Source organism: Panthera onca, chromosome B2 (assembly GCF_046562875.1).
Source record: "Panthera onca isolate mPanOnc1 chromosome B2, mPanOnc1 haplotype 2, whole genome shotgun sequence".
NCBI lineage: Eukaryota > Metazoa > Chordata > Mammalia > Carnivora > Felidae > Panthera > Panthera onca.
The window spans coordinates 33,913,705-33,940,829 of NC_138343.1; the positions used below are offsets into that span (position 1 = coordinate 33,913,705).

The 27,125-nt window shown below is 57.3% G+C and overlaps 2 protein-coding genes across 8 annotated transcripts in view; both read right to left on the reverse strand.

Annotated features, from left to right (window-relative positions):
• Positions 1-23,615, reverse strand: TEAD3 (TEA domain transcription factor 3). The gene is made up of 14 exons (XM_060617173.3): positions 23,598-23,615; positions 22,549-22,903; positions 12,846-13,097; positions 10,989-11,053; positions 5,912-5,974; positions 5,661-5,723; positions 4,116-4,253; positions 3,956-4,005; positions 3,314-3,375; positions 2,399-2,532; positions 2,036-2,209; positions 1,681-1,821; positions 1,450-1,602; positions 1-1,271 (listed from the first exon to the last, which is right to left on the reverse strand). Exons 1-14 carry the CDS (start codon positions 23,613-23,615, stop codon positions 1,158-1,160), a joined length of 1,782 nt encoding a protein of 593 aa, XP_060473156.1. The 3' UTR covers positions 1-1,157.
• TULP1 (TUB like protein 1) overlaps positions 23,198-27,125 on the reverse strand; it is a 13,681-nt gene continuing 9,753 nt past the window's right edge. For 3 of the 7 annotated variants that reach the window (XM_060615298.3, XM_060615297.3, XM_060615299.3), the window contains 2 exons: positions 25,764-25,935; positions 23,200-24,153 (listed from right to left, as the gene is read on the reverse strand). In XM_060615298.3, the coding sequence (XP_060471281.1) occupies positions 24,020-24,153; positions 25,764-25,935 (306 nt within the window). In that variant the 3' untranslated portion in view covers positions 23,200-24,019. Of the gene's footprint in view, positions 24,154-25,763; positions 25,936-27,125 lie in introns of all 7 variants that reach the window. The other 4 variants (XM_081795736.1, XM_081795735.1, XM_081795737.1 and 1 more) reach the window with 2 other exon arrangements.

Sequence of the window (27,125 nt, forward strand, 5' to 3'; positions counted from 1 at the left end):
AATGCCCAGAGGTGGCTGGTAGACAGGCCAAGCTGGCAGAGGGGCCTGGGTGTTGGGAAGGGCCAGCAGGGGAAGGGTTAACCTTCAGTCCCAGAACTGATTCTGGGAAGCTGCTGTCCGAGTCCTGGGAGACTGAGATGGAGAAAAACATAAGGGAGTGGCGCCCACCAAGGGTTGACCAAACCCAAGTCTTGGGCATTAAAAAATAGCAAAGACTTTCTGCTACCCCTTGTCCCTGGAACACTGGTCTGCCCTGAGGCTGGGGCTCCATCTTTCTACAGGACGCTCCAAGCTATTTTGGAGTCTGCCCCTGGGGGGCCTTCTCCCATCAGGAAGTTGCTGACGGGCTCAGGCACTGGATCTGGGCCAGGGCAGGTTGGAGGAGGTCAGCACAGGTGCTGACAGAGGGCACCTAACAGGTGCCAAGTACCTGCTGCTCCTCTCTTCCTGCCTGGTCAGAAGCAGCTGCTCCCCTGGGAGGAGGCTCCCAATGTGGATGGCCCCAGCCCCTAGTACAGACCCTCTTTCCCATCCCCTCCAGGGAGGTAGTGTAAACCTGGGCTCTGGGGACAGGCAGCCCTGGATGAGAATTCCAACTCTGCCCCACCCTGCAAGGGTCGCTCAACTTCAAGTCTCAGCACATCATGAGACGCCAAGACCCACGACCCGTGCTCGCCTCATGCGGTCTGAGAACGGCACTGGGTACACATAGGACCTAGCACCGGGCCCGGCACATAGCAGGTGCAAGAAAGTGTGGGCCCCTCTCTCTTCTCAACCTAACTCCAACTCGACACTCTCCTTCCTGGGGCCTCTGCACTCTGACTCCCTCGGTCTCCGTTCCACCCTCCCCTGCCGGCCACACGTGCCTGAGCCCAAAGGGGTCCTCCCATTCACCGGAGGCTGGGCAGAGCTGGGCGATGGTTCAGCATCTAGGGCGGGCTGCCCCACCACTGAGCCCTCCTCTCTTCTCCCACAATTAAAGCGCAGAACAGTGGCAGGGAGTGTGTGTGCTGGGGGTAGGTGGGGAGGCCTCCTGGGTCCTGGGCCTGAGGCCTGGCAGGCGGGTGAGTCCTCAATCCCAGACTTCCAGGGGGGGCCAGGCAGGTGTGTGGAACAGACGCTCGTCCTGGATCCTGGTGGTGGGGGCAGAGGGTAGCCTAGTCTTTGACGAGTTTGTAGACATGGTGCTGGGCCCCGTGCTCGCTGGTGGAGACTTCGAAGACGAAAGCAATGACAAGCAGGGTCTCCTGGGAGTCCCGGCTCGTGACCACCTGGGGGCCAGGCAGGAGGATTCAAGGGGTCAGGCGGCACAGAGCCACAGGTGTAGGGGCCGAGAAGACCCTTCTCCTTTCTGGATAGCAGTCTCCTCACCTGAGCGATGGGTCTGGCCACCCCCACTTTGAGGCCCCTGTGCCCCCCATTCCCCGGCTGCCCCCCCACCCCCCCCACCTGCAGGATGGTGAAGTTCTCCAGGACGCTGTTCATCATGTACTTCTCCGGCAGGTGCTTCAGCTTGTGGATGAAATTGATCATGTACTCGCACATGGGGGAGCGGTGGATGCGGTACACGAAGCGCCCGTTCTCCAGCCTGGCATACTCCGTCTGCGGAAGGCCACGAGGAGGGCGTCACCCAGCGTGCCTGCTCCCGGCCCCACCGTGCCACCCTGGGCCCCCACTCACCTCCACCTTCTCCACCACTTGCTTGCCAAAGGAGCACACCTTGGTGGAGACGCTGATGGTCATGCTATCGGCCGAGCTATACTGGGAGCTGACCCCGTAGAAGGCTCCCGGGCCCTCCTGGATGGTGCTGTTGAGGTCGGCCTAGATGGGGGGAAGCGAGCGTGGTGTCAGGAGGGGCGGAGGCCAGAGGGAGGCTTCTGGGCGTGCCACACCAGTGTTTCGCCCAAGGACCCGTCCCCAGCACTCTGCCCACAGGCCACAGGGAGAGAGGGCAGGGTCAGGGGTCAGCAGGGGGACCCGGGTACGCTGCACATCTGGGGGGCAGGGGTTGGTGGGAGCAGAGAGGGCAGCTCACCCAGAACTTGACAAGGAAGAAGGCATTAGGGGGCCCCTTCTCATAGAGTTCCTTCAGTCCCCCTTTTTTCTCTGGGAACTTGTCATAGATCTGACGCACGTCGACGGCCTCCAGAGGCGGGTCCGAAAAGGCAGGGTTCGTCTGGCCGATGTGCACAAATAGGTGTTTGCTGTACTGTGGGGAGGGCCCAGTACTGGGTCAGGAGAGCACTCAAGTGTGCAGGCCTGAGAGCTGCACGGGACAGAGCCGCCCTGTGGCTTCCCCACCCCAGGACCCTGAGCCGTGGCCCTGGACCGCCACGCCAGGGTCTCTCCATGATTGCACAAACCCTCACCCCCACCCCCCCCGCCCCAGCCACATTACCGTGTCGGGGTCTCGCTGCACCTCCATGAAGGCAGAATACTCGAGGAGCCGCAGCCGGGAGGAAGCGATGGTGCGGTCCTGCCACACGGGCACAGAGGCAGCAGCTGGGGGGAGCGGGGTCAGGGGCTCGTAACCTGGGAGGGCGAGATGGACCCTCATCTGCATGGCTGTGTGTGCGTGGTTACACATAGAGCCGCCTCCAGCTGCGCAGAGCATTGTGCAAACTAGAAAATGGCACCCCTTTTGGGTAGAACACGGGTTGGATTTTGACTCCCTTTCCACGGCTTCTTGCACAGTGTACAACCTGCACAACTGTTTGCAGTGGCCCCAGTAGTACATAGCAGTGGAATTTTTATATCACTATTAACGTGTATTCAAACAGAAAATGCAGGCAAGTAAAAAGGGAAAAATAGGGTGCCTGGCTGACTCAGTCAGAAGAGCATATGACTCTTGATCTCGGAGTCATGGGTTCGAGCCCCACATTGGATGCAGAGATTACTTAAATGAATAAAAAAATTTTTAAATAGGGAGAGTAAAAATTACCCAGGATCTCATCACCTAGAGAGAGTGAAATTCTGTTAAGATGTTGGTATGTTTCCACGCGAGAATTTTATACACACACACACACACACACACACACACACACACACAAACACACATACACATATACATATATAAATGTTGTATTTTTGTTGGTGTGTACTAGTTAGTAGCAGAGTTCTGGAAGCAACACTATAAAAGGTGAGGGGCCTATTCCTGTACCAATCCCCTATAGACACCACCCACTTCTCCCTCCCAGCGTAAACACAGGCACAGCCTTGCTGCCCACCCCCCACCCCCGCCCCACCCCTGCTTTTCTCAGCAGACGGGGAAGGGCAGAGGGGAGTCGGTGGCAATGTTGTGTGGGGAACTTACTGCTGAGCGTTGGCGGCAGGGGCGGCTGGATGGGGTAGGCTGGTTGTGCAAAGGGCTTGATGCTGCAGACAGGAGGAGCACAGCCTGGTTAGAGGGTCACCCCTAAGCCCACCTTCCACCTGGTCCAGTCACTTGGAGTCTCATCTGGTCTCAATAGGGAGCCACCCAGCCTTTCTGCAAAGGCCCAGAAATGCATGCTGACAAGCTAACTCACCAGCTTTTTGTCTTCTCCGCATTTTAGCATTTGTGAAATCCTGCTGTATCTCACAACTGATGTGCACATTTAATGTAGCCTTTTGACCCCACCCCGAGCTGCTCATTAAACTGAGGGTGTGTCTGAGGATGAAAGTCCTCTTAGAATTGAGGGAACCGAGTTCACTCGACTACCTGACGTGCTGACTAGGGGACCGACTGGGAGAGCAACTGAATGAGAAGGAGCTGAAGGACAGGCGACAAGTGGGTGAGTGGGTTGATGAGTGAACACACACATGAATGAATAGACAGATGCACTGCTCTCTTGCTGGTGCTCTCCATCCTCTGTTTTCGCATTAAAACTTTGCCCAGCTGTTGCTGGAACCCTGATCAAAGGGGAAGATGACTGCCAGGGACGAGGGTGTGGGAAGGATGTGCCACAGTACTCACTCCTGAGAGGGTCCAGGCTGCTGTCCCAGGAGAGGGGGGCTGCTCCAGAACTGCAGAGATGGGACAAAGCCCAGCGGCCCCTCAGCATCCACGACCCCCACCACAGCCCAGCCCCAAAGGCACTCCCTCACCTCAGCCCCACCTCCCAGGCCCCCTGTACCCGTGAGGAAGTGGAGAAGACGGCCTGGGGCAGAGGGGAGGGTGGGCTGAACTTGTTCTGTAGGACGCTGGCGGAGACAATCTGGGCGGATGACATGGATGCCATGCTCTGGAGGGCTTTGTCCTTGGAGACCTGGTCCTGGGGAGGGGAGAGGCAGTGTGAGGCCAGGCCAGAGACAGGGTTGGGGTTTGCCTCAGGGCCCCTCCCAGGCCCTCAGGGCTCTGCCGTGCGGGCTCAGGGGAGCCCCAGCCCCCACCTGGGCCGGTCTCCTAAGTGTCCATCACCCCTCTGAGCACAATCCTTGGTGAGAAATAATTTTACTTTATTCTGTAACCCAGTATGTACCCAAACGCTTCCCCTTATGCTGTGTGTCATGCACTCATCTTTTCTATTCTGTTTCATCAGCGGTTCTCAAAGCGTGGTCCATGAACCAACAGCACCAGGATCACCTGGAAGCTTGTTAGAAACGCAAATTCTCAGGCCTCAGCCCAGACCCGCTGAATCAGAAACCCTGAGGGTGAAGTCCAGAAATCTGTCTTCAACCAGCCCTCCAGGCGATTCTGATGCAGGCTCGAGTTTGAGAACCACTATCAGTGTTCATTTTCAAAGCATGCTGGTCGCAACCTATTCAATTGATTTCACAATTCATGATTTGAAGATCCTGTATTAGGTGCTCTCCCCCCATCTCCCACCCTGGGGAGGGGCAGGCTACTTACCAGGTTCATGGCCTGTGAAGGAGAGGGAGGTGGATTAGAAGAGGCACACATGAGGGCCATGTAGGGCGGGGACCTGTCTTCTCACCCTCCTCCGCTCAACGGCCACCCGGCTCTCGGGTCTGAGGAACCCAAGGGAGCTCAGAGGCCGCTGTGGACCCTCACCCCACCCCACGGCTACCCAGAGCGAGAGCTTGCCAGTGGGCGTGCCCTGGAAAGAGCAGAATGAGGGAGGGCATGCTGGAGACCTAGATGGTGGACCAAGCTGGTGCCCCGGGGGGGCTGCCCAGGTCCTCTGGAGCTGTGATACAGGCATGGGGCCTAGAGCGGCAGGCTTAGTCTGCTGGGCAGCTATGAAGTAAGGGGAAGGCACAGCCTACAGGGGCCCTGAGCCCTATGCTCTGGGATCCTCAGCCGTAAGGCAGTCAGGATTGAGCATCAGGATTGAGCGTCCAATGCGAGGAACAGCCATGCCCACCACAACAGCTCTGCCAGCCGATGCCCCCGCGTCTCCCCCCTGCCCACCGAAGGCCCCATGCAATTAACAAGCAGCAATTAGGAGGAAGGAGAAAAAGGAAAACGAAGAAGAGAGGTGAGCCGCAGTGGCCCCCAGATGGTCTTCCTCTCCCTCATTGTAGGGCTGGCGGTCCCCCTGGGCTTCTGCCTAGTTTCCAGAGGCTGTGGCCCTCTGTAGCCTGAAGTGGCCTTCAGACTTCATGCTGCTGTTTGTTTCTGAGACACCCTCCACCCCTCCATACTCTTCAGCCACCTGTCTGCCCTGGGCTGGTCTCAGAAACCAGCAGGGCCGGGCCAAAAGGCGGGGACCCCCTACCTTCAGCTTGGACTGAATCTCTCGAGATTTCCGCCTGGCTAGAACCTGCAAGTGGCTAGAGACCTGTAGAAAGAGAAAGAAAGAGAGAAAAAGAGCAGAAAGGGCAGAAGAAGAGGCAAGAACAGAGCTTCAGCCAGAAAAGAGGCACAGTGGGGCCAGAGAGCCCGCCGAGGCAGAGGCCTGAGCTGCGCGGAGATAGCGGTGGAGGTGCCGAGGAGGGACTGGAGGCCCTAGTCAGGCGCCCGACATACCTTGATGCCAACCTGGTACTCCCGCACCTTCTTCCGAGCTAGAACCTGTATGTGGCTGGACACCTAGGGGCCGCCCCGCGCCCCGTCAGAGAGGAAAACACAGAGAGTGAGGAGGCACGGCATGGGGCGGCCATGGGCAAGGAGCACCCCAGCCCTCGTCTCTGGGGCCAAATGGAAGTGGGGGAAACTATGGGGCCCTGAGCCCTGCCAGTTCTTTGCTCTCTTCTTGGCCCTGTTTTGATCAAGAGCCTATGGTAGCCTCCAGGACCACCATGTACAGTTGTATAGGTTGATCACTGCACAAGAGAACCTAAGTCAGCAAGGACTTGGGGCACCTGAATGGCTCAGTCAGTTAAACGTCCGATTTTGGCTCAGGTCATGGTCTCAAGGTTCACAGGTTCAAGCCCTGCGTCAGGCAAGATCTGTGCTGACAGCTTGGAGCCTGGAGCCTGCTTCTGATTCTGATTCTGTGTCTCCCTCTCTCTCTGCCCCTCCCCTGCTCATGCTCTGTCTCTCTCTCAAAAAAAAAAAAAAACAAAAAAAAAACACATAAAAAACATTTTCAATCAATCAGTCAATCAATCAGCAAGGACTAAAATCCAGCCCAAGGTCTGCTGCTCAAGTTATGTGCCCTGGAGTAGGGCTGCCTCTAACCCAGAAGGGTATCTTTTTATTTTTCCAAAACAGGATGACTTTTTCTCTCTGATGTCTTCAGAGGAGACAGTTTCTCTCTCTCTCTTTTTTTTAAATGTTGATTTATTTTTGAGAGAGAGAGAGAGAGAGAGAGAGAGAGAGAGAGAGCAGGAGGGACAGAGAGAGAGAGAGAGAGGGAGACAGAGGATCCAAAGCTGCTCCACGCTGTCAGCACAGAGCCCTATCGATATGGGACTTGAACTCAAGAAATGTGAGATCATGACCTAAGCCAAAGTCGGATGTTTAACCGACTGAGCCACCCAGGTGCCCCTTTCTCTTTTTAAAACAGATTTATGTATGTATGTACATATGTATGTATTTAAGTAATCTCTGCACCCAATGTGGGGCTTGAACTCGTGACCCCGTGATGAGGTCACATGCTCTACTGACTGAGCCAGCCAGGTACCCTGAGACTTTTTTCTGATTGTCATCACCCATGGCCATAATGCTCCTGCGGGCCATCAGATTATACATCGAGGCCATATCCTCTACGAAAGATCTCCCCCTGTACCACCGCCTACATCCTGTGTCAACCCCAACAGCTTGCCAGCCGATAAAACCAGGCCTGGCCCTGCTCCTGCTTTGCTCATCAGCTTCCTCCCCCAACATACCTTCCTTCTCCTTGGACAAATATATGGCCATATATATATCTACACACACACACACACACACACACACACACACACACACACAGTAGGTGCCCTTAATAGCATTTCTTCTCCAGCGTATTACAAGGGTCTAACCCTAAGCCTGAGAGAACCTAAAGGTCACTGTTTTCCCACGAAACACAAGGGGACACATGGATCCTTCCAGGATGCTTCACACAGGCATTATCAGCAATGGCTGTGGGCTTTCTTTGCAAGTTGTTTTCATCCCCACAAAGAAACCGTTTCTTTTTCTTTTTAATCATATACCGCAAGTTACTGTGTAAGTGATGCCGGGCAGCCCTCTGCTACTGGGTTAGGGCCCAGGCTGGGTGTTCCTCGTGCTGCCTCACCGTGCACAGCAATCAGACACGTGTCCGGCGAGATTACTGATCGCTCTATATCATGACAGTAAGTGAGGTTTCGTGGGCACAGCTATTACTGCTGTCAGCATTCTACACCTCCCTCATCTGACCTTCATAGAGACACGGACAAGTCAGTACTCACATCATCCCCCGAGTTGCAGATGATGAAACCAAAGCACAGAGAGGTGAAGCAGCTTATCCAAGGTCACACAGCTGGGGGCTAGAGCTGGGATTTGAACCGAGGTGGCCTGAGTCCAGAGCCCACTTGCCACCAAGCTGTGCTGCCAGGATTCTCTGGACCCTTAGCACAGAGGACCACCGCCGAATGCTCAACTCGGTGACAGCTGGAAGTCACATGGAACTTAATCCTAATATAATGCTTAGCTGTTTTTTCAATGTGGAGGCATTGTACTTGCTATTAATTGCTGTATGTGTCTGTAAAAACCCTAAAACCACATTTTTAAACCAAAAGTAAAATAAAAACAACCAAAGAAAACCCCTGCCTGTCATCTGGTTGCTCTTTGCAACACATAAAGACATGCTTAGTCCTCACAACCATAGGATGGGTCTGTCTGTCTTATCTATCTATCCATCCATACATCTATTTTTTTAAGATTTGATTTGATTTGATTTGATTTTGTTAGTTTATCGTCCATTTATTTATTTTGAGAGAGATTGAGAGCACGCAAGCACGAGCAGGGAAGGGGCAGAGAGAGAGAGAGAGAGAGAGAGAGAGAGAGGGGGAGGGAGAAAATTCCAAGCTGGCTCAGCGTATAGCCTGATGTGGGGCTCCAATCCACAAACCATGAGCTCATGATCTCAGCCAAAATCAAGGGTCAGACGCTCAACTGACTGGGCCACCCAGGCAACCTAAATTTTATTTTCTTAAGTAATCTCCACACCCAACGTGGGGCTCAAACTCATAAGAGATGGGTCCTCTTTTACAGAGATATTAGATATCAGAGTTCTAGGAAAGAATCAAGTTAGAGGAACGCTACCCTTGCAAAATGACCAAATTTTTAAATTCTGACCTTGCCCCCAGCTGGCCTGTAACACATCATCGTACAGCCAGCCTTCCTGGGATACCTGGCCAGGAGCAGGTACAATGTTCCTCTGAATCAAGAGGCTCTACTACCCTCCCTACACCTCAGGTCAAAGGGACTGAGCCTAAAGGTCCCTTGACCCCTTCCCACTCTGACAAACACGTTCCTATAAACATTTCTTTCGGTGAAGCAGGAGACAGTGCCCTTCTCCTGTGTCTGCAATGGCTTTCTGTTTAGTCTTTTTTTAAAAAACTAAGTTAGCTCTACACCCAACATGGGACTTAAAGTCACAACCCTGAGATCAAGGGTCACAAGTTCTTAGGGGCATCGGGGGGGCTCAGTTGGTTGAGCATCCGACTTCTGTTCAGGTCATGATCTCACGGTTTGTGGGCTCGAGTCCCACTTTGGATACTCTGTCCCCCTCTCTCGGCCCCTCCTCCACTTGTGCTCTCTCAAAAATAAATGAAAAAAAAAAAAAAAAAAAGAGTGACATGCTCCTCCAACTGAGCCAGTCAGGAGCCCTGGCTTTCTGCTTATAAAGACAGAATAATAACAGCAATAGCAGCGGCAAATTCTTCTACAATGCCCACTCTGTTCTAAGTGTCTTCACATAATAGCTAATTTAATGGCAGAGGAAGAGCCTGAGAGGCAAAGTACCCCTTCCCTGCAGGTAGCGGCGAGGGTATCTGAACTTGGGGGCATGATCAGTCAGCACCTCTGACAGTCAGTCCCAGGCCCCTGGGAACAGGGCCCTTGTCTGCCTGGTTCCCTGCCGTATCCCTCATGCCTAGAACATAGTAAGTAGTAGCTCACTGATTCGCTAAATGAGTAAATGCGGTGCAGTATGAACTGGCCCAGGGAAAGTGGTTAATAAAGGCCTGAACAGGGGCGTTTAAGTGTCGGATGGCTCAGTCGGTTAAGTGTCCGACTTCCGCCCAGGTCATGACTTCACGGTTTGCGAGTTCGAGCCCCACATCAGGCTCTGTGCTGACAGCTCAGAGCCTGGGCCCTGCTTCAGATTGTCTCCTTCTCTCTCTCTGCCCCGCCCCCACTCATACTCTGTCTCTCTCTCTAAAAAATAAACATGAAAAACAATTTTTAAAAAAATAATAAATGCCTGAATAAACGAGGGAGGTTCCTGCTCCCACACTGAGGGGGTGGACTCAAAACCTTCCTTTGAGACAACAGGATGGGACAGGTCAGCTCTGTCATATGCACATGGGGATCCGGGGAGGTGGGTGCAAGGTCCAAACCCCACCAGACAGGGAGGTTAGAAGAGCTGAGGATCAGAGGCGGCTTCCGGTCCTCCTGTCTGTGCGCCCAGCCTGCCTCTCTCCCAGGCACCCCACACGGAACCCACCCCAACCAGCCCCCTTTCAGGCCTCCCGTCAGCACACAGCTGCCCTCCCTGGCCCGGGGAGCCACCCGATCATCTCTCCATGCCGCCACCACTACCCTCACCATTGCCACTACCCAGGCCACCATTGCTGTGGATCTAGGTCCCTGCCTCTGCCTGGCCCTCCCTGATCCACTGCCCCAGCTGCTCCAGGGCCAACATTCCTCGACAGCTGCCACCTGCCACTCCCTGTTCTATTCCCTTCCGTGGACCCAGCTGCCCGGAGGGGAAACCTGTCCCTCAGGCCTCCGGCCACCATCCTCGGCTCTTCCCGCCCCTCTCCCCACCCACCGCGCTGCTGACTGGTGGCTCTTTCCTGCCCGGTGGGTTCAGTCCAGGGTCCACCCCCTACCAGCCACGTGACCTGGAGGAAGTTACTTATCTTCCCCACGCCTCAGTTTTCTCATCCGTAAAATGGAGGTAATTACTATACCCACCTCATAAGGTTACTGTGAGGAATAAATACATTAATATAGAGTAAGCCCTGTATGGGTTCCCAATTATTATACGTCTATCCAACTTCCTCAGCCTAACAGAATCCTTTCCCCTTCTTCTGCCTGCCTAAATCCTAAGTTCCTACTTAAAAATGCATCTTGGGCGATACCTCCTCCAGAAAGCCTCGGCGGCCCCCCTCCTCCCTTCCCCTGCCCGGTCCAGGTCAGACCCTGTCCACCCGCCCACACTCTTTTGTTGGCCGTGCCGCCCTGCTCCGCACTCCTGTCACTGCAACCGTCTGTCTCGCTGGCTGGTCAGTGGGCCACTCAGGGCGGTGACCATGCACCGCTGAGGCTGCCCCACGGGGCTTCTCGGAGGTCACTCAGGTTGGGGTGGTGGTGGCCGGTCAGAGAGGACAGTGCCCCTTTCTCTACGACAGCGGCAAGAGCGGCCTGGGGAGTGTGTGTGGGCAGCGGGGATGCAGCACCTGTGTCTCCCTACCTGTTTTCTCGTCCGCGTCTTCCCCGTCCTCAGTTTGATGTAGCGCGCAATCAACTCATTTCGACCTGGATTGGGGTGAGAGAAGAATGAAGAGAGGCCAAGACCTGCCCTTCCCCGCCCCAAGCTGGGAAACCCACAGGCCTCTCCCCCAACGCTGCTCTTCTGTTCCCTCCCCCGACCCTCTTCACTCCAGCCGCCCCCCAAGGGCACGAGTGAGCGAGTGAGCGGGGGCAGATGGAGGGTAGGGGGAGTCCCAGGTGCTCCCTGCACTGCCCTGGGGGAGTAGGGGGCAACAGAGTGGGAGGAGGAAGGTGGGGCAATGTCAGGCCGCCTGACAGGTTTCCCTGCAGACAGACAGGGGCAGGTGCGGCCAAAGTGCGGCAGGACAGCTGCTCCAGCAGCACTTCCTTCCTCCCGGTGCCTGTCACCAGTGTTCACGTGTGAGTGAGGCCTGCCGCAGGTGGCACACGTCCCCAAGGGTGTCTGATGGAGTTCTGGATAGGCTCCTGTCCTAGCTGTCCTTGCCATGAGGAGAGACCCTGGACAAGTCCCTTTCCTTCTCTGGTGAAAGAGGCAGGAAGGACCCAATGGTCTCCACCACACCTTCTACCCTGACAGCCTGTGTCAAGATGTCACTGAGCACATCACTGTGTCCTCGAGCCTGTCACCGCCATGATACGGCTTACCAGTGTCTCTCCTGACTTGTTGAGATGCCGGCAAATGCTTAGCCAATACCTTTTATCCCCCAAATCCAGGCTCCCTGGCCCCCAACCCCATCACCTCCCCAGAAGGGCCACATTCTCCAAATTCCTCTTCCATGACAGAACCAGCCCCACTGCCCCTCCCTTTCTGCCTGCCCCTCTCCACCCCACTCCCTCCGCCCTGTCTAAAAATACCCTGTGGGGCTGCCCCAGCCATCTGGGAGGTAGCAGTAGGGACAGGCAGCCCCCGCCCTATGGAAGCGCTCTGGAACATCTGCCTGCCCACGAGTGGGCTCTGGGGCTAGGGCGAGCATGGCACAGAGGGTGGGGACAAGGGACACTGCAGTCCTTACCACTTGGCCCAGCTGTCTCCTTCCTGGCCCCCCGTCACGGTCATGGACGCTGGGAGGGGATGGGCTAAGGGCTTGCCTCAGTCAGCCATAGGCCGTCAGGGAGGGTTGGAGGGAGCCGGCAAGGAGCCAGGCCCAGAAGGGTTGAGTTATCCCAAAAATGCAGCTCTGGGAGAGCCCTCTCAGGGCTGGACAAGAGGGGGACACTCCCTTCTGGAGGCAAGGGATGGGCAAGGTGGCAGAGAGCAGGCCAGGAGGGCAGGAGACACTTGGGAGGTGGTCTGAGGAACGAAGGCGTCTCCTGGTCTCTCCAGCCCTCGTCCTAACCCAGGCCCCTGTCGCCGTGCGGCCTCCCACCAGCGCACAGCGCCCCCATCCCACACCCAGGAACTGGAGGGAACTCGCCAGTAGGACACCCCAGGTCTTACCCTGGGGCTTCCCCACCCTCTGTGGGGAAAGACCTTGTCCCAGGCCTAGCCTGGAGCACACTGGACTGACCCAGTTTCCTGTGTCCACTGAGTCACCCTGAAACCTGTAGGCCAGCAGGGGGAGGAGAGGAGGAGCCGCCGGGGGGTGTCAAGGTGTGGGCCTCACTCTGGTGGAGGGGGCGAGCCTGGCTTGTTTATGAGGAGGATGGATCCAGACACACAGGCTTACACGCCCAGACTCGCCCGTGGCAGGCTGGCGGCCTCACAGGACTTTGCCAAACCGGTTCGGTGAGGGGGCAGAGAGCAGGGGGAGGTGCCAGGGAGGGCCAGGCCACCTCTCCGGTCCTGTCCAGTGTCCCCGTGCCTCCCCGCACGCACCGTACATCTTGCCCTCGTCTGACAGGATGATCTTGCGGCGGCCGCAGGGCGGGTAGATGGCCAGGGCCTCCTGGAAGCTCTGCTCGATGTCGGGGCTCCACACACCCTCGGCGTCGTTGTCCAGCCCCTTGTCCAGGCCCTCGGGCCCATCCTCCCGGGCCTCCCCGGGGCTGCTGCTGGCATTCCAGCTGTTGGACGCTATTGTGCTGGTTGCTCTGGGCTCTGGGCCTGAGCCCACTGGGCAGCCGGAGCCTGTGGGGCAGACACAGAGGAGTTAGGGCCAGGCTTCTCCCAGATCACAGCAATCTCCCACCCCAGGGGCAGGTGCTCCAGGGCAGGGTGGAGGTAACCAGAGGTTATGCCTGTTCAGCGCTGTGTGACCTTGACCGAGCTACATCACCTCTCTGAGCTTTCGGTCCTATAAGACAAGGAAAAGGTCTCCTTGAGGTTGTGAGGGAAATGAGATCATGACGAAGTACCAACCCCCAATGCCTGACTCATAAAACACTCAAGACATAGTCTTGGTGGTGATCGATAACAACAATAATAATGCCTATATCTACACGGCACTTTTGTGGGGAAGAAGCATATTCATATTCATTTAATCCTCAGAGGTAAGGCAGGGAGGGCAAGGACTGGTGCCCATTATTCAGATGAGAGACTGAGGCTCCCAAGGTTATGCGGCTGCCAAAGGCATCGTGATGAGTGGAGAGGAGAGACAGGAGTGGGGCCCGGTGTGTCTGCAGCTCTCAGAGGGGCTGCTCGGCTCTGACTCTGCCTGCTCCTCCTCGGGGCTTGGGCATCCCCAGCCAGGGACCCCCCACCTCCTCAAGCTCCCCCTGCCCCAGTGCAACCCTGCTGAAGACCCATTATGCGGGATGGGGAGGGTCCCTGACCCAGGAAGGGTGTGGTTTTGACTTCCCTAAAAGATAACTCACAAGGAACCTAAACATGGGGGCTGGGACTGTCCCAGGAATTGCGAGGAGGGAGGGATGCTGGCTGGCAAGGAAGCAGCTGAGAAGGTGCCTGGCCAACAGCCTTGCTCAACCCCACTGGCTCCTCCGTCCCACTTCCTGTTCCTGCACCTCCCGGCCCCACAGCAGCCCATAAACCACCCACACGCCTGCCCCTGCCCTGGCCCACATTGCAGATGGGCCAGGGCTCTGTAAACTCTGAGTTCCCTGCACACGCCAGACCGGGTTATTAACTTAGACCGCACCCGGCAGTGCCCCCAACACACACAGCTCCAAGGCTCACCCCCAACCCCCTTCAGCCTCAGACTCTGCATGGCCAATGCATTATCAGGGTCCTGGGAGCCTTGGAGCCCAAGACGGCTACATCCAAGGACTTTCCTCTGGCCTGCAGGGAAAGCGGGGGGTGGGTAGGGTAGGAAAGAGATGTGGAGACCCCTCTGCAGCCAAGGAAGAGAATTCTTTCCTCTCAGACAAGAATTCCAGGTCCTGCCAAATGGGTAGAGGGTCCTCTCTGCGGGGCCACCTGTTTAGGGAGGCTTGAAGAGTGTGGCTAGTGGCAAAGGATGGGGAGGGCCTAGGAGGCCTAAATGTCAGAAGGATATAGACTTAAGATTACTAATGAGGGGCGCCTGGGGGGCTCCATCAGTTAAGCGTCTGACTTCAGCTCAGGTCTTGATCTCACGGTTCGTGCGTTCGAGTCCCATGTTGGGCTTTGTGCTGACAGCTCGGATCCTGGAGCCCGCTTCGGATTCTGTGTCTCCCTCTCTCTCTACCGCTTCCCTGCTTGTGCTCTGTCTCTCTCTCTCACACACACAAAAATAAACATTAAAAAAAATTTTTTTTTAATAATAAACATCAATATTTAAAAAAAAGACTACTAAAAAAAAATAAAAAAATAAATAAAAAATAAAAAAAAAAAAGACTACTAATGAGAGCACCTGTTATATGGCAGGCACCGTTCTGGGATTTTACCCGCCTTGATTCATTTAATCCTCAAAATAACCCATGGGGTAGAGACTATTACTAGTCCCACTTTACAGATGAGGAAACCAAAGAACAGAGAGGTTAAGCAACTTGTCAGACACACAGCTAGTAAGTGCTGGAGCTGGGCTCTGAGCGTAGGCAATCTGGCTTCAGTCCCTTAACCAAGGGGATGAAGCTGAGAAGCCTCACCACCTTGAGCCAGAAAGGAGGCCCAGCTGTCATGGCAACCACTCTGAGCCCACCCAGTGGGGTCCAGACCAGGGGCCTCCCCCCAGCCCAAGTAGCTGGGGCAACTTCAAGGACACCCATATTCCTGAAGCCCTTTCTGTGAGGCCTCCAAGACCAGGAGGAACAGCTCTCCCACACCAGAGGGGTGGCCAGGGAGAGAGGAAGCCATGCTCCTGACCAGTGAGACGGCCAACTCCTCTACTCCCAGCCTGTCTCTCCCCACCGGAAGTTATATCCCCATCCCCTCCTTAACTCCTGAGGCCACGTTCTTGGAATAAAAATGTGAGAGGGCAGAGACTCAAGACTCTGGAGACCCAGTGACTCCCATATTGAGGTAGTTGAGATGCAGGGCCTCCTCCCAGATCCGACACTGCCACAGGCTATGAGGGGAGGCAGAAGAGGGGCTACAGTGGGCTAAGACCCCTCCCAACAGAGTCCTCAACGCATTTCCCCCCAAATCCTTTCCTGAGGCCTCCCTCGGAGCAGCAGGGGCCCAGCGCATGGGGGGCCCTGGCAGCCCCAGACTTTTTACAGCAATTTTCCTGCCTCCCCCAAGTCTCTGCCCGCCTCCCCTCTTCCAGGCGGTGGCCCCCCCCCTTCTCGGGGTGATGTCAGCCCCGCCCCGCCCCCCGCAGGAGCACTGTGGCCAAATATGGCGAACACAGCAGTGCTTGGGAGCTGGGACAGACTGGGGGGGCGGGGCGGCGGCCCCTGGCTGGGACCGCTGGCAGCTGGTGAGGGGGAGGGGAGCCCAGGGGGCGGCTGCAAGGACGAGTCAAGGAGACAGTGGGACCACCGTCCCTTCCGCTGGCTCATAGGCACGGGCAAGGCTCACTTTCTAGGAACACTCCTGTGGGCACAGGCGCCAACACAGGGGCCCACAGGTGACCCCTGCCCCACACAGCCACGCACAGGTATGCTGTGTGGGTGCCTGGACTGACATCCAAATGAGAATGTCCGTACCCTCCAGGCTGAGGCACACCCGTGGGGGTCGGCGAGCAGGCAGCTGCGCCAGGCAGGGGGCTGAGCTGGGGTCTCTGTCCTAGGGCAGCGCTCAGGAGTCTAGGCCAGCTGCTCTGGTCTTCCCAGAGTTACTGCTGTGGGTTGAGGACCGAACCTCGGACCCTCACACCACTGGGGACCCAGCTCCGGGGCTGGGCTCTTCAGACGGCTGCAAGCAGAACACGTGTGGGGCTCAGGCACGGTGGAGGGAGGAACGGAGAGGGGTGCCCTGGGGTGAGAGGCGGCCGGGGGCAGGGTCTCCTCCCCGCTGTGCAGAGTGGGGTGGGGAGGGATGGCAGCCCCCAGCTGCTTGTCGGTGCTCACCCAGCCGTCCAGGGCGTCTGCCTGCTGGACTGGGCCACCAAGAGGGGTGGGAGACAGGGAGGAAGACCTGAGTGAGGGGCAAGGGGGTGGAGCCTGGGAAGAGTCTGGGGGTGGGGTAAAGTAGACAGAGACAGATAGACAAGACAGACAAGAAAGACAGACAAGGGAGACAGGAGAGTCCCAGAGAATAAGAGACAAAACCCCCACAAAACCTTGGAGTGAGACCCAGAGAAGGAGAGATCCAGAGAGAGACAGACCTGGACCCAGAGACAGTGACCAACAGACCCAGACAGATAGAGACCAAGATCTCGAGAGACAGAGGCACACAGCTGGGGGGGGCGGGGGGAGGTGAGAGAGGCAGGGAGGGGAAATATCAATAAACTCAGACACAGTCGGGCAGGGAGGGAGGGGAGGAGACGGCAACAGAAAGACCCAGAGTTCAGGACAGACCTAGAAGGAAGGAGTGGCAGGGAAGCCACAACAGGGCCATGTCCAGGGCATCCCACTCCTGTCCCATCTGCTCCGTCCCTCTTAGAGACCACCTCCTATCTCCCTCTGCAGTGGCCCTTTACTACTGCAGGCTGTGGCCCACTGCCTTTACCCCCGGTCTGACCAGCCATTCCTGCTTCCACTGTCTCAGGGCCCTCAGCCTTCAGAGGTCAGAGGTGCCTCTGGTGGTGGCAGGGATGGGAGCTAGGAGCTAGGAGCTAGGAGCTAGGAGGCTGGGTGAGCAGGCTTTGGGGCCCTGGGGGAGATAAGGGGCACCCTGCTGCCCACTCCCCACCCTGGGGCCAGACTGCTGGAATAACTGGCTGGACAGCTCCAGTGATGGGAGGCCAGAGCTGGGCAGCCGCACTCACGGGCCCTAGGCCCCCACCCCCACGGGGCCCGCAGCCTCCAAACCACCCAGCCCACACCTCCCTTTCAAGGGAGGAGAGGAGAGAGCTCCCCCAGACTGCCCTGACTGAGGATTCAGACAAGGCCAGTGGAGGCAGGTGGGTGTTGTCCCCACGTCCCCCTGCCCCCTCCCTTCCATACCAGCCCCACTGGGAGGACGAACTAGCCCAGTGACCCTCCTGGACTAGGGGCCGGCTGCTGTCCACTTCTGCAGGGACCACAGGGCCTCCCCGTGCTCTCACTCGGAGTGAGAACATTGGTCAAAAGGCAGAGGGATTTTAGTGAAATCAGCAGTTGCACCCCCAATCTCCCACCCCCAACCCTGGGCTGGGCTGACCCGCCAGGGGGTTGAGGATGGGAGGGCAGTTGATGAGGGCTAAGGGAACCTCCCCACCCCCTCTGCCTTTCCCTGCTTCCTTCTCACCCGCCCCCACAGCGGGGCCAGCTGTTCTCCAGCTGCCAGAAGCTCCCACCCTAGAAGTAGCCATGCTCCGGTTGGGACTGCAGAGGGGGCAGGAGGGGGATGGTGTCTGCCTCCCCCACCTCCAGCACAAGGACCCCTGAGGGACCCGGCCAAGTGGCCACACCCTGCCAGGCTGGGGAGGGAGTACCCTCCTCCCTGGAGTAGGGTACAGATTTTTACAGGAGGAAGCAATTTGCAGAGCCCTAGGAGGGAGGTGGGGAGGCCTCCTCCCCTCTCTCCGGCTTATTAATGTGCTTCCAATTTGGGAATCAAGACTCTCTACACCCACCCCCACTACGCAGGGCACAGGCTTCCTGGGGTACAGAGGGGGCAAGCAGCCCCCCAGGCTTCCTTCCCCAAAGCTGATCCTCACTGTCCCAGCGCTGCGCCCCCCACCCGTGTAGGAGAGTGGGAGGTAGAGTCTCAGCGACCTCAAACCTCTGCAGAGAGAAGGGGCCCAGTGACCAGACCTCCCTTCACCCCTACTCTGGGACTCTGTCCTGTCTCATCTTTTTTTTTTTTTAACTAAGTAATCTCAATGCCCAACGTGGGACTCAAACCCATGACCCCCGAGATCAAGAGTCACATGCTCCACTGACTGAGCCAGCCAGGCATCCCTGTCTCCTCATCTTGTCCCACTGCAGCGAAGACCAGGAATCCAGCTTGTGGGTAGGGGCAGGGAGGCAGCCAATGGGTAGCTTGGGCAAGTGGGTTTCCCAGTTCTCCATTCACATGCCCACGGCCCGCCTCAGCCTGCCTGCACCCAGGCCCCTGGTACCCTGTGTCACGTGACGTCACGCACTGAGCTGCCACCAGTCCCTCGGTCAATCCCCCCACTATGAGAGTCACAGTGTCCTCTATAAACACACACAGGCTTCCTCTTGGTCCTCCTCTCTCACGTCCAAACCCGCCCCCCCCCCCCCGCCCCGCCAGCCACTGTCCCGCACAGTCACTGTTACCTGCGTCTCTAGCCTTTGTTCCTTTTTAAACTTTCTACTGTGGTAACCCATACATAACATCACATTTACCATTTTAGCCATTTTTAAGTGCCCCATTCAGCGGCATTTACCAACTTTCCTTCTTTGTTTCGGACGGTTATCTTTTTCACGCTCCTCCTTGTGGACGCCCCACAAATCAGGGTCCCAGGCCCTCAAGTTCATCACACACGGTATCCGGGGTGTGCCTGGCACAGCCCTGACAGTTGTCACCCACACTGTTCTATGGTTCCAAGCAACCTCAGATAGTGCCCAGCCACAGAGGCCGCCTCAGTCACGCCCCGCGCTTCCCGTGCCACGCGGCGCTGCCCGGGCAGGGTCTGGAGCTCTGGTTCACCTACACGCCTATTTCCCACCCCCTTATCACGACGGCCGCTCAGCACCGTGTCAGGATGGCTTCTCCTCACACACACCACGTCCTGTCCTAGTTTTTCTCATGTGTCACGAAGAGTGGCACACACAGCCTATCAGAGTTCCTACACACCTGAGGCTCCTTCTTATGCTGTTCACACCCACACACACGTAGTCACACCACTGCATCACACATCACGCAGGTGGCTCATTCTGCTTATCTCACACACACACACACACACACACACACACACACACACACACGGCATCAAACGATCGCAGCGTCCCTCATGTATTCCGAGCATCAGGATCCCATCCGATGTCAGACAGAGGCTCACATTGTTGGGTCTTCCATAAAACACGCCCCCCATGATGGCCACTCACACACAGAGACCGCGTGTATGGCTTTCTTTCACACACACGCTGAGCCTGTCGTTCATGGTGGCTCCCACATACACACGGTGTCGGTCACTCACACGAGTGTTACAAAGTCACGGGCAATGTCACATAAGGCTTCCCTCGCATACAAGTCCAGCCTCACATGCAGTCACGCAAGCTGGTTTTAGCTGGTTCTGTCACACGCACACCCCCCGCACACGCAGTGTCACCCACACAGAATGTCCCACTCAGCCTCTGTCTCACACACGTCCAGCGTCACACATGGCTGCACTCTCATTTCCCTCTATCACTTCCTGTCCTTTTGGGACTGGCAGGGAGCACAGGAAACAATCAGCACTCTAGGAAACCTCAAGGGCTGAGGCTTTAGGGAGACCCGTGGCCTCACAGGATTCTCTGGCCTCCAGGCTTCTGCGGGACCCTTAGAGGACAGGCAAGGAAGTCCTTTCCCCTCTCGGGTCCTCCTCTGAGGGGCAGCACACCTCCTGCAGACAAGCCTAGGCTGGCACAACACCAGGAGAGAGGTGAGGCCAGGGCAAGGCCTTGAGGACAGGCCTGAATGTGATCTGCTGACCTCTGACCACAGAAGTTCCCGCCATGGCCCCAGGGCTGCCCCACAGGCCCATGGAGACCTGGTTCCTCAAGGCCACCCCTCCAACCCCACAGCTTCTGCAGCCCCCACGTGGGAAGAAGAGGCTGTGACCTCCTAGCTTCCTCCACAGCTCTTAAGCTGCAGTATTAATAGCCCTCATGGCTCCCTGGCTCCTTGGGGTCTGGCACCCCAGATCCCTTCCCCTCTCCTCACTGTGGGTGGACTCTTCAGCTCTTCATCCCTTCGTAAGTGAGGAGGTAGGGGGTACTGGTAGCTTCTGTTCCCTTCCAGCTTCTGCCCCGAGCCCCTAGTGGGGTCCAGGAATCTGGCTGAGGGGCAGGCCATCCAAGTGACCTCTCAACACAATTCACCCTGGCCAGCCTTGCCAGACCCCAGGGCCACTTCAGAGGACAAGTTTCCTCAGCTCTGCCTGGCTTCCCTGTCCCTTGCTGCCTGCTGCCTGTGACCCTTTCAGCCGTACTCCCCTGGTTTACATACTCCTCAGTCACCCCCTGGTTTGTCCTCACCTTCTTCCTTAGGCCACTGGATCACCCACTCACCTCTCCAGACCTCACCAGGTTCACGTTCCATAATGGAAGGAGAAGGCAGGCCAGCTGACTAGGAGGCTGGGACTCTGGAAGGTGCTCAAAGATAAGGGACCTGAGAAGTCATTTATTCTGAGCAGGGAAACTGAGGGCCCAGATGACACAGGTGGTTAAAAGCCCAGTTGGGACCAGATCTCTAGTTCCTTGACCTTCTCTTTGAGATATCCCCTTCTCGTTTTAATATTTCCTCAACCGGCAGAATGCACAGGGTGCACCTGAGGGTGAGGGTGGGAGCACAGACCAGGATGCAGACACACACACACACACACACACACACACACACACAGCTCTGTCCTGCCAATCATTGACCATCCCACTGAGCCATTCCCCAGTCCAAATACGCTAATTAGCATTAATTATTGTTCCCTCCCTTTGGGGGGTGGGAGAAAGGCTCATGAGGTTGAGAATCCAATTGGTTCTTAACCTCTCCCTGAAGAGGGGGCATCAGGGCCCCTGAAGTCACCCTCACCTGACAGCCTATTCCTAGAAGATACATCTGTCCATCCCCTACCCACAGGGTGAGCAGGGATCCAGAAGACCATAGAACCATGTCCTGAAGTGACACCCTCCTGGTGGGGGGAGGGGGGGGCAGTTCTTGGAAAAGGAGCTACAAGAATCTGGAAGGGAGGAGAACATAATTCTCCCACATCTCCAACTTTTGGGGTCTTAGGATATTCTCCTTGTCCCAGGCTGTCCCCAACATGCTAACCAAGGAGGTGTCCTCGCCCCTGCACTGGGGTGGAACATGTATATACACAGAACCAACCACAAGAGATGGGATACACAGAGCCACCATGGGCACCAGCCCCTAGAGCTGTGTCCAGTCCCTACCCCCATCCCCTGCTTTCCTGGACTACAAGTCCAGGCCTGACCTGGTTCTGCCTCTACCTGGAGAGAGAGAAAGCACAGAGGGAGGTGCCCCCTGAGAAGCCCTCCCTCAAGGCCTCATTCTCTCTTGTCCAGAAAGAATCTCTGAGCCCTGGATCAGGGCCTCTCTCCCAAAAAGGTGACAGAGTGGGGTCTCAATGACACTTCCCTGGGGCCTGGCTAGCTGAAAACCAAATGCAGACAGGCACTCCTGACCTTTCCTCCCCAGGCAGGAGTAAAGGGCATGACAGACAATGGTGGTGGGGAGGGAGGGAGGGGGGAGAACAAACCTCCTTCAAACCCTCTAAAGTCTAAACAAGGCTCTGAGGAAGTGTAGCGAAAATAAGGCCCCAAAACCAGCCCCCTTTGGAGCCAGGCTCTTAGAGCCCTGGTCTGGAACTCGGAACCCCCACCCACTGGGACAGAACCGGACTAGAGCTTAAGCCCCTGCCTCTCAGGGGGCACACGCCCAGGGCGCGCAGCTCTGCTCCCAGTCACCCTCCACAATCCAGCGCAGCCACAGGCACCGCGCGCAGGAGCCGGCCTGGACGCCGGGAGGCCGGGCCCGAGGCCTGCGTGGAGCTGGAGCCGGGCGGGCTCGGAGAGAGCGCGAGCCGGGAGTCCAAAGGGCGGCGGGGCCCGGGACTGGGAGTCCTGGGTACGAGCTCCCCAGTGGCAGGGCCCCCGAACCGTGCGCCCCCAAGACCCCTGCCTCGGCACCCCATACTCGGACGGTGGGACAGACGAAGGCACCGGAGACAATCTCCCGGTTCCCCGACCTCCCCCAACCAACTCGTCCGGGTCGCGGGGGGAGGGGGGTAGGGGTGGGAGGGGTGGGCGGGGCTTCCCGGAGAGCTTTTTCCCCCCCTTCCCTCTAAACTTCCCGGCACCCAGATCCGGGGCTCAGGCTCAAGCTGGACAATAGCTCGGGGATCTAGCCCCCCGCGAGTGCCCCCCCAATCCAGAACCAGCCAACCAAACCACCTCTCCCAGTACGGCCTCTTCCCGGCGTCCTCCCGGCTTACCTGGTCCGAGCTCGGGGGGGCGCTCCGGCCGGGCCGCTCCGCCGGGCCCGAAAAAGCTGAGAGGGGGGCCGGGGAAGGGGGGTCTTGGGGAGGGGGCTGGCCGGAATGTGCGGAATGAGCCGGGCCGGAGCGGGAGGCGCCGGGCGCGGAGGAGGGAGCGAGCGGGACGGAAAGTTTGTGTTGAGGAGCCGGGGCGGGGGGTGGGGGCTGCGGGGAAGGAGGGGGCGGGGCGCGCAGGGGGGCGGGCACCGACCGGGAGGGGCGGGGCCGGGCCGCGCGGGGCCGCCCCCAGTCGGCGCTCGGGCTGCCCACCCCATGGCTTCGCGACCTGTGGCTGTTCCCGGCCTTCCCGCGCCTAGGCGCTTCGCTCCCCGCCTGCCAGTGCCACGCTCCCAACTTCTCCCTGCACGCCGGGCCTTACCCCACCTCCCCAGGACCCCACCGCAATTTGGGGCTCGGGGCTGGGCGGGGCCGAGGGCGGAGCTCCCGCCTAGCCGGCTGGACTCCCGTCGGGGTGCCGCGTCACGAGGAGCCCCAGGGGGCCGAAGCGCACGGGCCTCCGGGCTCCCTACCCGCCCCCCCCCACCCCACGAGTCCGGAGCTGCCGAGGCGGAGCGCCCTCTCCGGCCCGAGAGCCCGCCCCAATTCCCGGGGCCCCAGACCCCGCCCCGCCCTGGCGACTGCGCCCTCCATGCCCGGACCCGGTTTGTCTGGTTCTCCCCGAGAGGCTTGTTTCTCGAATTTCTCCCTTTCCCCCTCTTCCCGGACCTCCGGGGCCCTCCCTCTCGGCCCGGGGCCCCCGCGGGGGGCGTCTCGACACCACGAGCCCGCCGAGTTTCGGTAGGACCGGCGCTGGGCGCGGGGGAGGGGACGCGGGAGTGCCCCGGGCCTGGGCGGGAGCGGGGTGGGGGTGTGGGGAGGGAGGCCTCCAGCCCGCCCTCCGGACCTCTCCCGCGCTCCGGACCCCTCCCGCCGCCCAATTCTCGGCACGCGCTGAAGAACCACTGCTCGCTGGGCCTGGGACGCGGCTTTATTGGGGACGTGGGTACCCGGTCTTCGTCCCCCATCACCTACCCCCTCCTCGGAACCCGCCCCACTCCGCGGAGCCCTAGTACGATCCCGGAGGGGGTTAAAACAACACTGACTACTGCTGCTGGACAGGAAGTGACTGGGGCGCGGGGCGGGGAAGGGGGGCGGCTGGTGAAGCGGCGCAGGCTAGCTCCGCGACCAGATGTGTGGCTCCCAACTCCAGATGTTCTTCATCTCTGTCGGACCGCCGTCTGAGCTCCTCCCCTGCCTCGGCCTGTGCCAGGCTGGAGAGTGGATGGAGGTCACTCAGAGACAGTGAGGGGTCAGCCCCCGACAAGAGAGGAGTCTTCAGTGGGGGCTTTGGTGAATAGACACTGCAACCCTCTACTGAATCCTTTCCCCCACCCTTGGAGGGCGCTGGGGGCGCTGGGGGCTGCTGGGGTCATTCGCAGGCCAGCTTCCCATCGAAACTGGAGAGGGCGATGGCGAAGGCCTGCAGGGCGCACAGCGGGTACCGGTAGTCTAGGGTGAAGGCGTCCTCGGCCACGCGGCCGAACTGCAGTACAATGTAGTCGGCTGTGGACACAGACAGGGGTGGGGTGGCCCACGACCTCCTGGGTTCCCATTCCTGGCAGACAGCCCCCTCAACACTGGGAACAGTTCCCCTCCCTTGTATTGGAACACCAATCCTCAGCCACCCTCTCAAGTATTCACCCCTCCACCCATCCACCCCTTCTTATCTGGCCCAACCAGTCCCACCTGCCGGTTTACCAGACTTCTGACTGACTGTAAGCCCCTGAGGGCAGGGACCCTGCCTTATCTTCTGCCACCTAGGGCTATGTGTATGACAGGCACTTAAATATAGGAACCTGTCACACTTCCCCAAGCCTAGAATCCTTTTCTTTCCATTGTCTCTGGCCTCATTCCTTCTTCCCATCCCCAGACACCAAGTCCCATCTTAGACTGCCAGGCTCTATCTCTTAACTAGCCCCCTGAATCCTTCCTTATCCAGTGGCTCCACTCAACCCCATCCCATATCTGGTCCAGGTTCCCAACCCTAGTCCCAACACTTCCCCCAGCATCCATAGAGACAGGAAGTTGCTAAAAATACCCCTGATCTCTGCAGACCAGGCTCCACCAGAAATGTGATCTGGAGAGCAGTTTTCCAAGGCCTTGGGACAGGTGACACTGGGGAACCATCCCTAGGATGGAGTGGGGGATGGAGAAGTTGCTCGATGGTAGCCAATCCTGGGAACCTTGGTGTCCCTTGGGAGATATCTTTCCATCCCCAAACTTCCTTAACCCTAGTGGGAACTTCTCCCCCAGGCTTGTAACAGGGACATTTGTACTTAATTGTGTTTTCTGGGCATATCTTTTTTCCCTAATTCCTCGAGGCCAGGCCTTTGACCTTATTTGAGAGAGGACAATAGAGTAGGCATTCAGAAATGCTTGATTAATATTCCCTACCCCTACAAGGCAGCCATCCTGAAGGGGTTAGGAGCTGGGGCTCTGGAGCCAGACCACCTGCGTTAAGCCAGCTCTACCTCTTAATTGCTTTATGACCTTGGGGAAGTTACTTAACCTCTCTGTGCCTCAGTTTTCTCATCTGCCAAATAGCGACAAAAATACCTTCCTCACAGGGTTATTGAAAGATATAATGATTCAGTATCTGTAAAGTCCAGAGAACAGTGCCTAGCACATGGAAAGCACTGTGCAAGTGTTTTTGAAATAAATTTCGATGGCCAGTGGAACCTCCTGGAGTTGCTGCCTTTGGGGAAGGCGCTGCCCTCTCTGAGCCTCAGCACCATCTTTGACCACATAGAGGTTGCGCTATCAGTGGTTTTCAAACTCCAGCAGATTAATTCTCCCTTCAACACAGTTTTTCTTACCCAGGGTATCCCAGTATCTACCCCAGGCTCTGGTCAATGCTAGAAGGAAGGCCTAGAACAATGAGCCCCAAGACACCTGCTTGGAATATCTGAGGCTCCTGGGAGCATGGTGTCAATGCCCCTGCAGGAGGGAGTAACCTTCCTGGTTGTTCTGGCTCTAGCAATAAAGGACAGCTCTGGGGGGGGGGGGGGGGGCAGCAAGAGAGTGAGAGCACGCACGCAAGAGGGATGGTGGGGAAAGGGCCTCAGTGAGGGTTGGGATTCTGGAGGTGGTGGCTCGGGCCCTCCGACACTCACGGTCATCGGCGTGAACAATCTGGAAGTTCTTGACGGAGGCTTGTGTGACTCGGCCTTGGAAGTTGAGGGTGTAGGAGCCGCTGTCTTCATTCCAGATGGGGGGCTTGTTGTGCAGCTCGATGAGGCTCTCCAGTGTCTTGTTTTGCCAGCGCACCAGCAACCCATCGCTGGTCTGGGGTGCCAGGGGGAGAATTAGGAAGAGGGCGGTTAGAGGGGGCCGAGGTATCTCGGGACTGAGGGGAAGGGGCCTAGGAACCTGAGCACGCCTTTGCGTGTCTGTGTTAGCGTGCAGCCTGGATATCAACATCCGTTCAGGGGATCCTTGAGAGCACGTTTGGTCTCTGTGGTGTCCTTGCGGGCATGGGCTACATCTCTGGGAATGGGGTTTTGCTGTGGGATGCCAAAGTGGAGGGTTGGAAAATGGAAAGTAGCATCGGGCACACAGAAGGTGCTCTGGGCTGTGGATACCCAAGGGGTCTTAGGAATGGCCACATGCTGGTACCTGATTACAAGGATGAACGAGACATTCTGGGACCCACAAGGAGCTCACAGTTGCGCTTGCTGAGACAGGTAAACAGTTAAAATAAGATGTCCTGGAAGAGAGTTTCTTGAAGGAAGGAATGGTGTCTATATGATAGTGCTCTTGAAATATTTCTTTCCCGAGTTTCCTGAGTCACATTCATGGCTTAGAGTGAGTCCCCTCAAGATCATGTCCTCCCCGAAGCCTTCCTGACCCCATGTCTGATTTAGATGTCTTAGCTGTGAGTCTCCGTGACACCTTGCTTTTATGGTTTCTCCCACTGTACTCTAATGGACAACATTAGATACTCTAAGGGCGGGTATAATAGTTCGTTAATGTCCCTGTGCCTCAGTTTCCCTCACAACAGAGTATTGTGAGGATTAAATAAGTTAATAGTGCATGGAATGTTATTCAGATCAGTTCCTGGCACAGAGTAAATGCTCAGTAAATATCATGGTTCTGATGGTAACTGTTGTGTTGATTTTGGATCCTCGGTGCCTGGCTTTAATGAATGATCATAGAATGAATGAATTGTGAAGTGAAAAACAGTTACCTAAAGCAGCACGGGGTGGTTCTTACGAAGCCCAAACATGCTCAGGACGCACTGCCTCTGGAGCATTTGTGTGTTTCTTCCAGGCATGGAAGGAGTAACTGTGGGACCCTACATGCCTCGTGCCCCATGGGTTGGCCCGGCCTCTCAATACGGTGTGACTTTCCAGCAGGGAAGGATGCGTGATCAGCTGGTGGCTGTGATTTTTCATTGTAAATGAGTAAAGTGACTTGACTAAGAGCATGGAGCATGCCAGTCCGCCTGTCTGTGAAACCTTGGGCTCACTGACTTG

Excerpts from the sequence above, each read along its gene's own strand:
- TEAD3 (XM_060617173.3), bottom strand. Across the intron at positions 4,006-4,115 it reads TCTTCTCCACTTCCTCACGG|TTCTGGAGCAGCCCCCCTCT; the intron begins GTACAGGGGGCC and ends CCATCTCTGCAG. Across the intron at positions 3,376-3,955 it reads CAGCCTGGACCCTCTCAGGA|CATCAAGCCCTTTGCACAAC; the intron begins GTGAGTACTGTG and ends TCCTGTCTGCAG.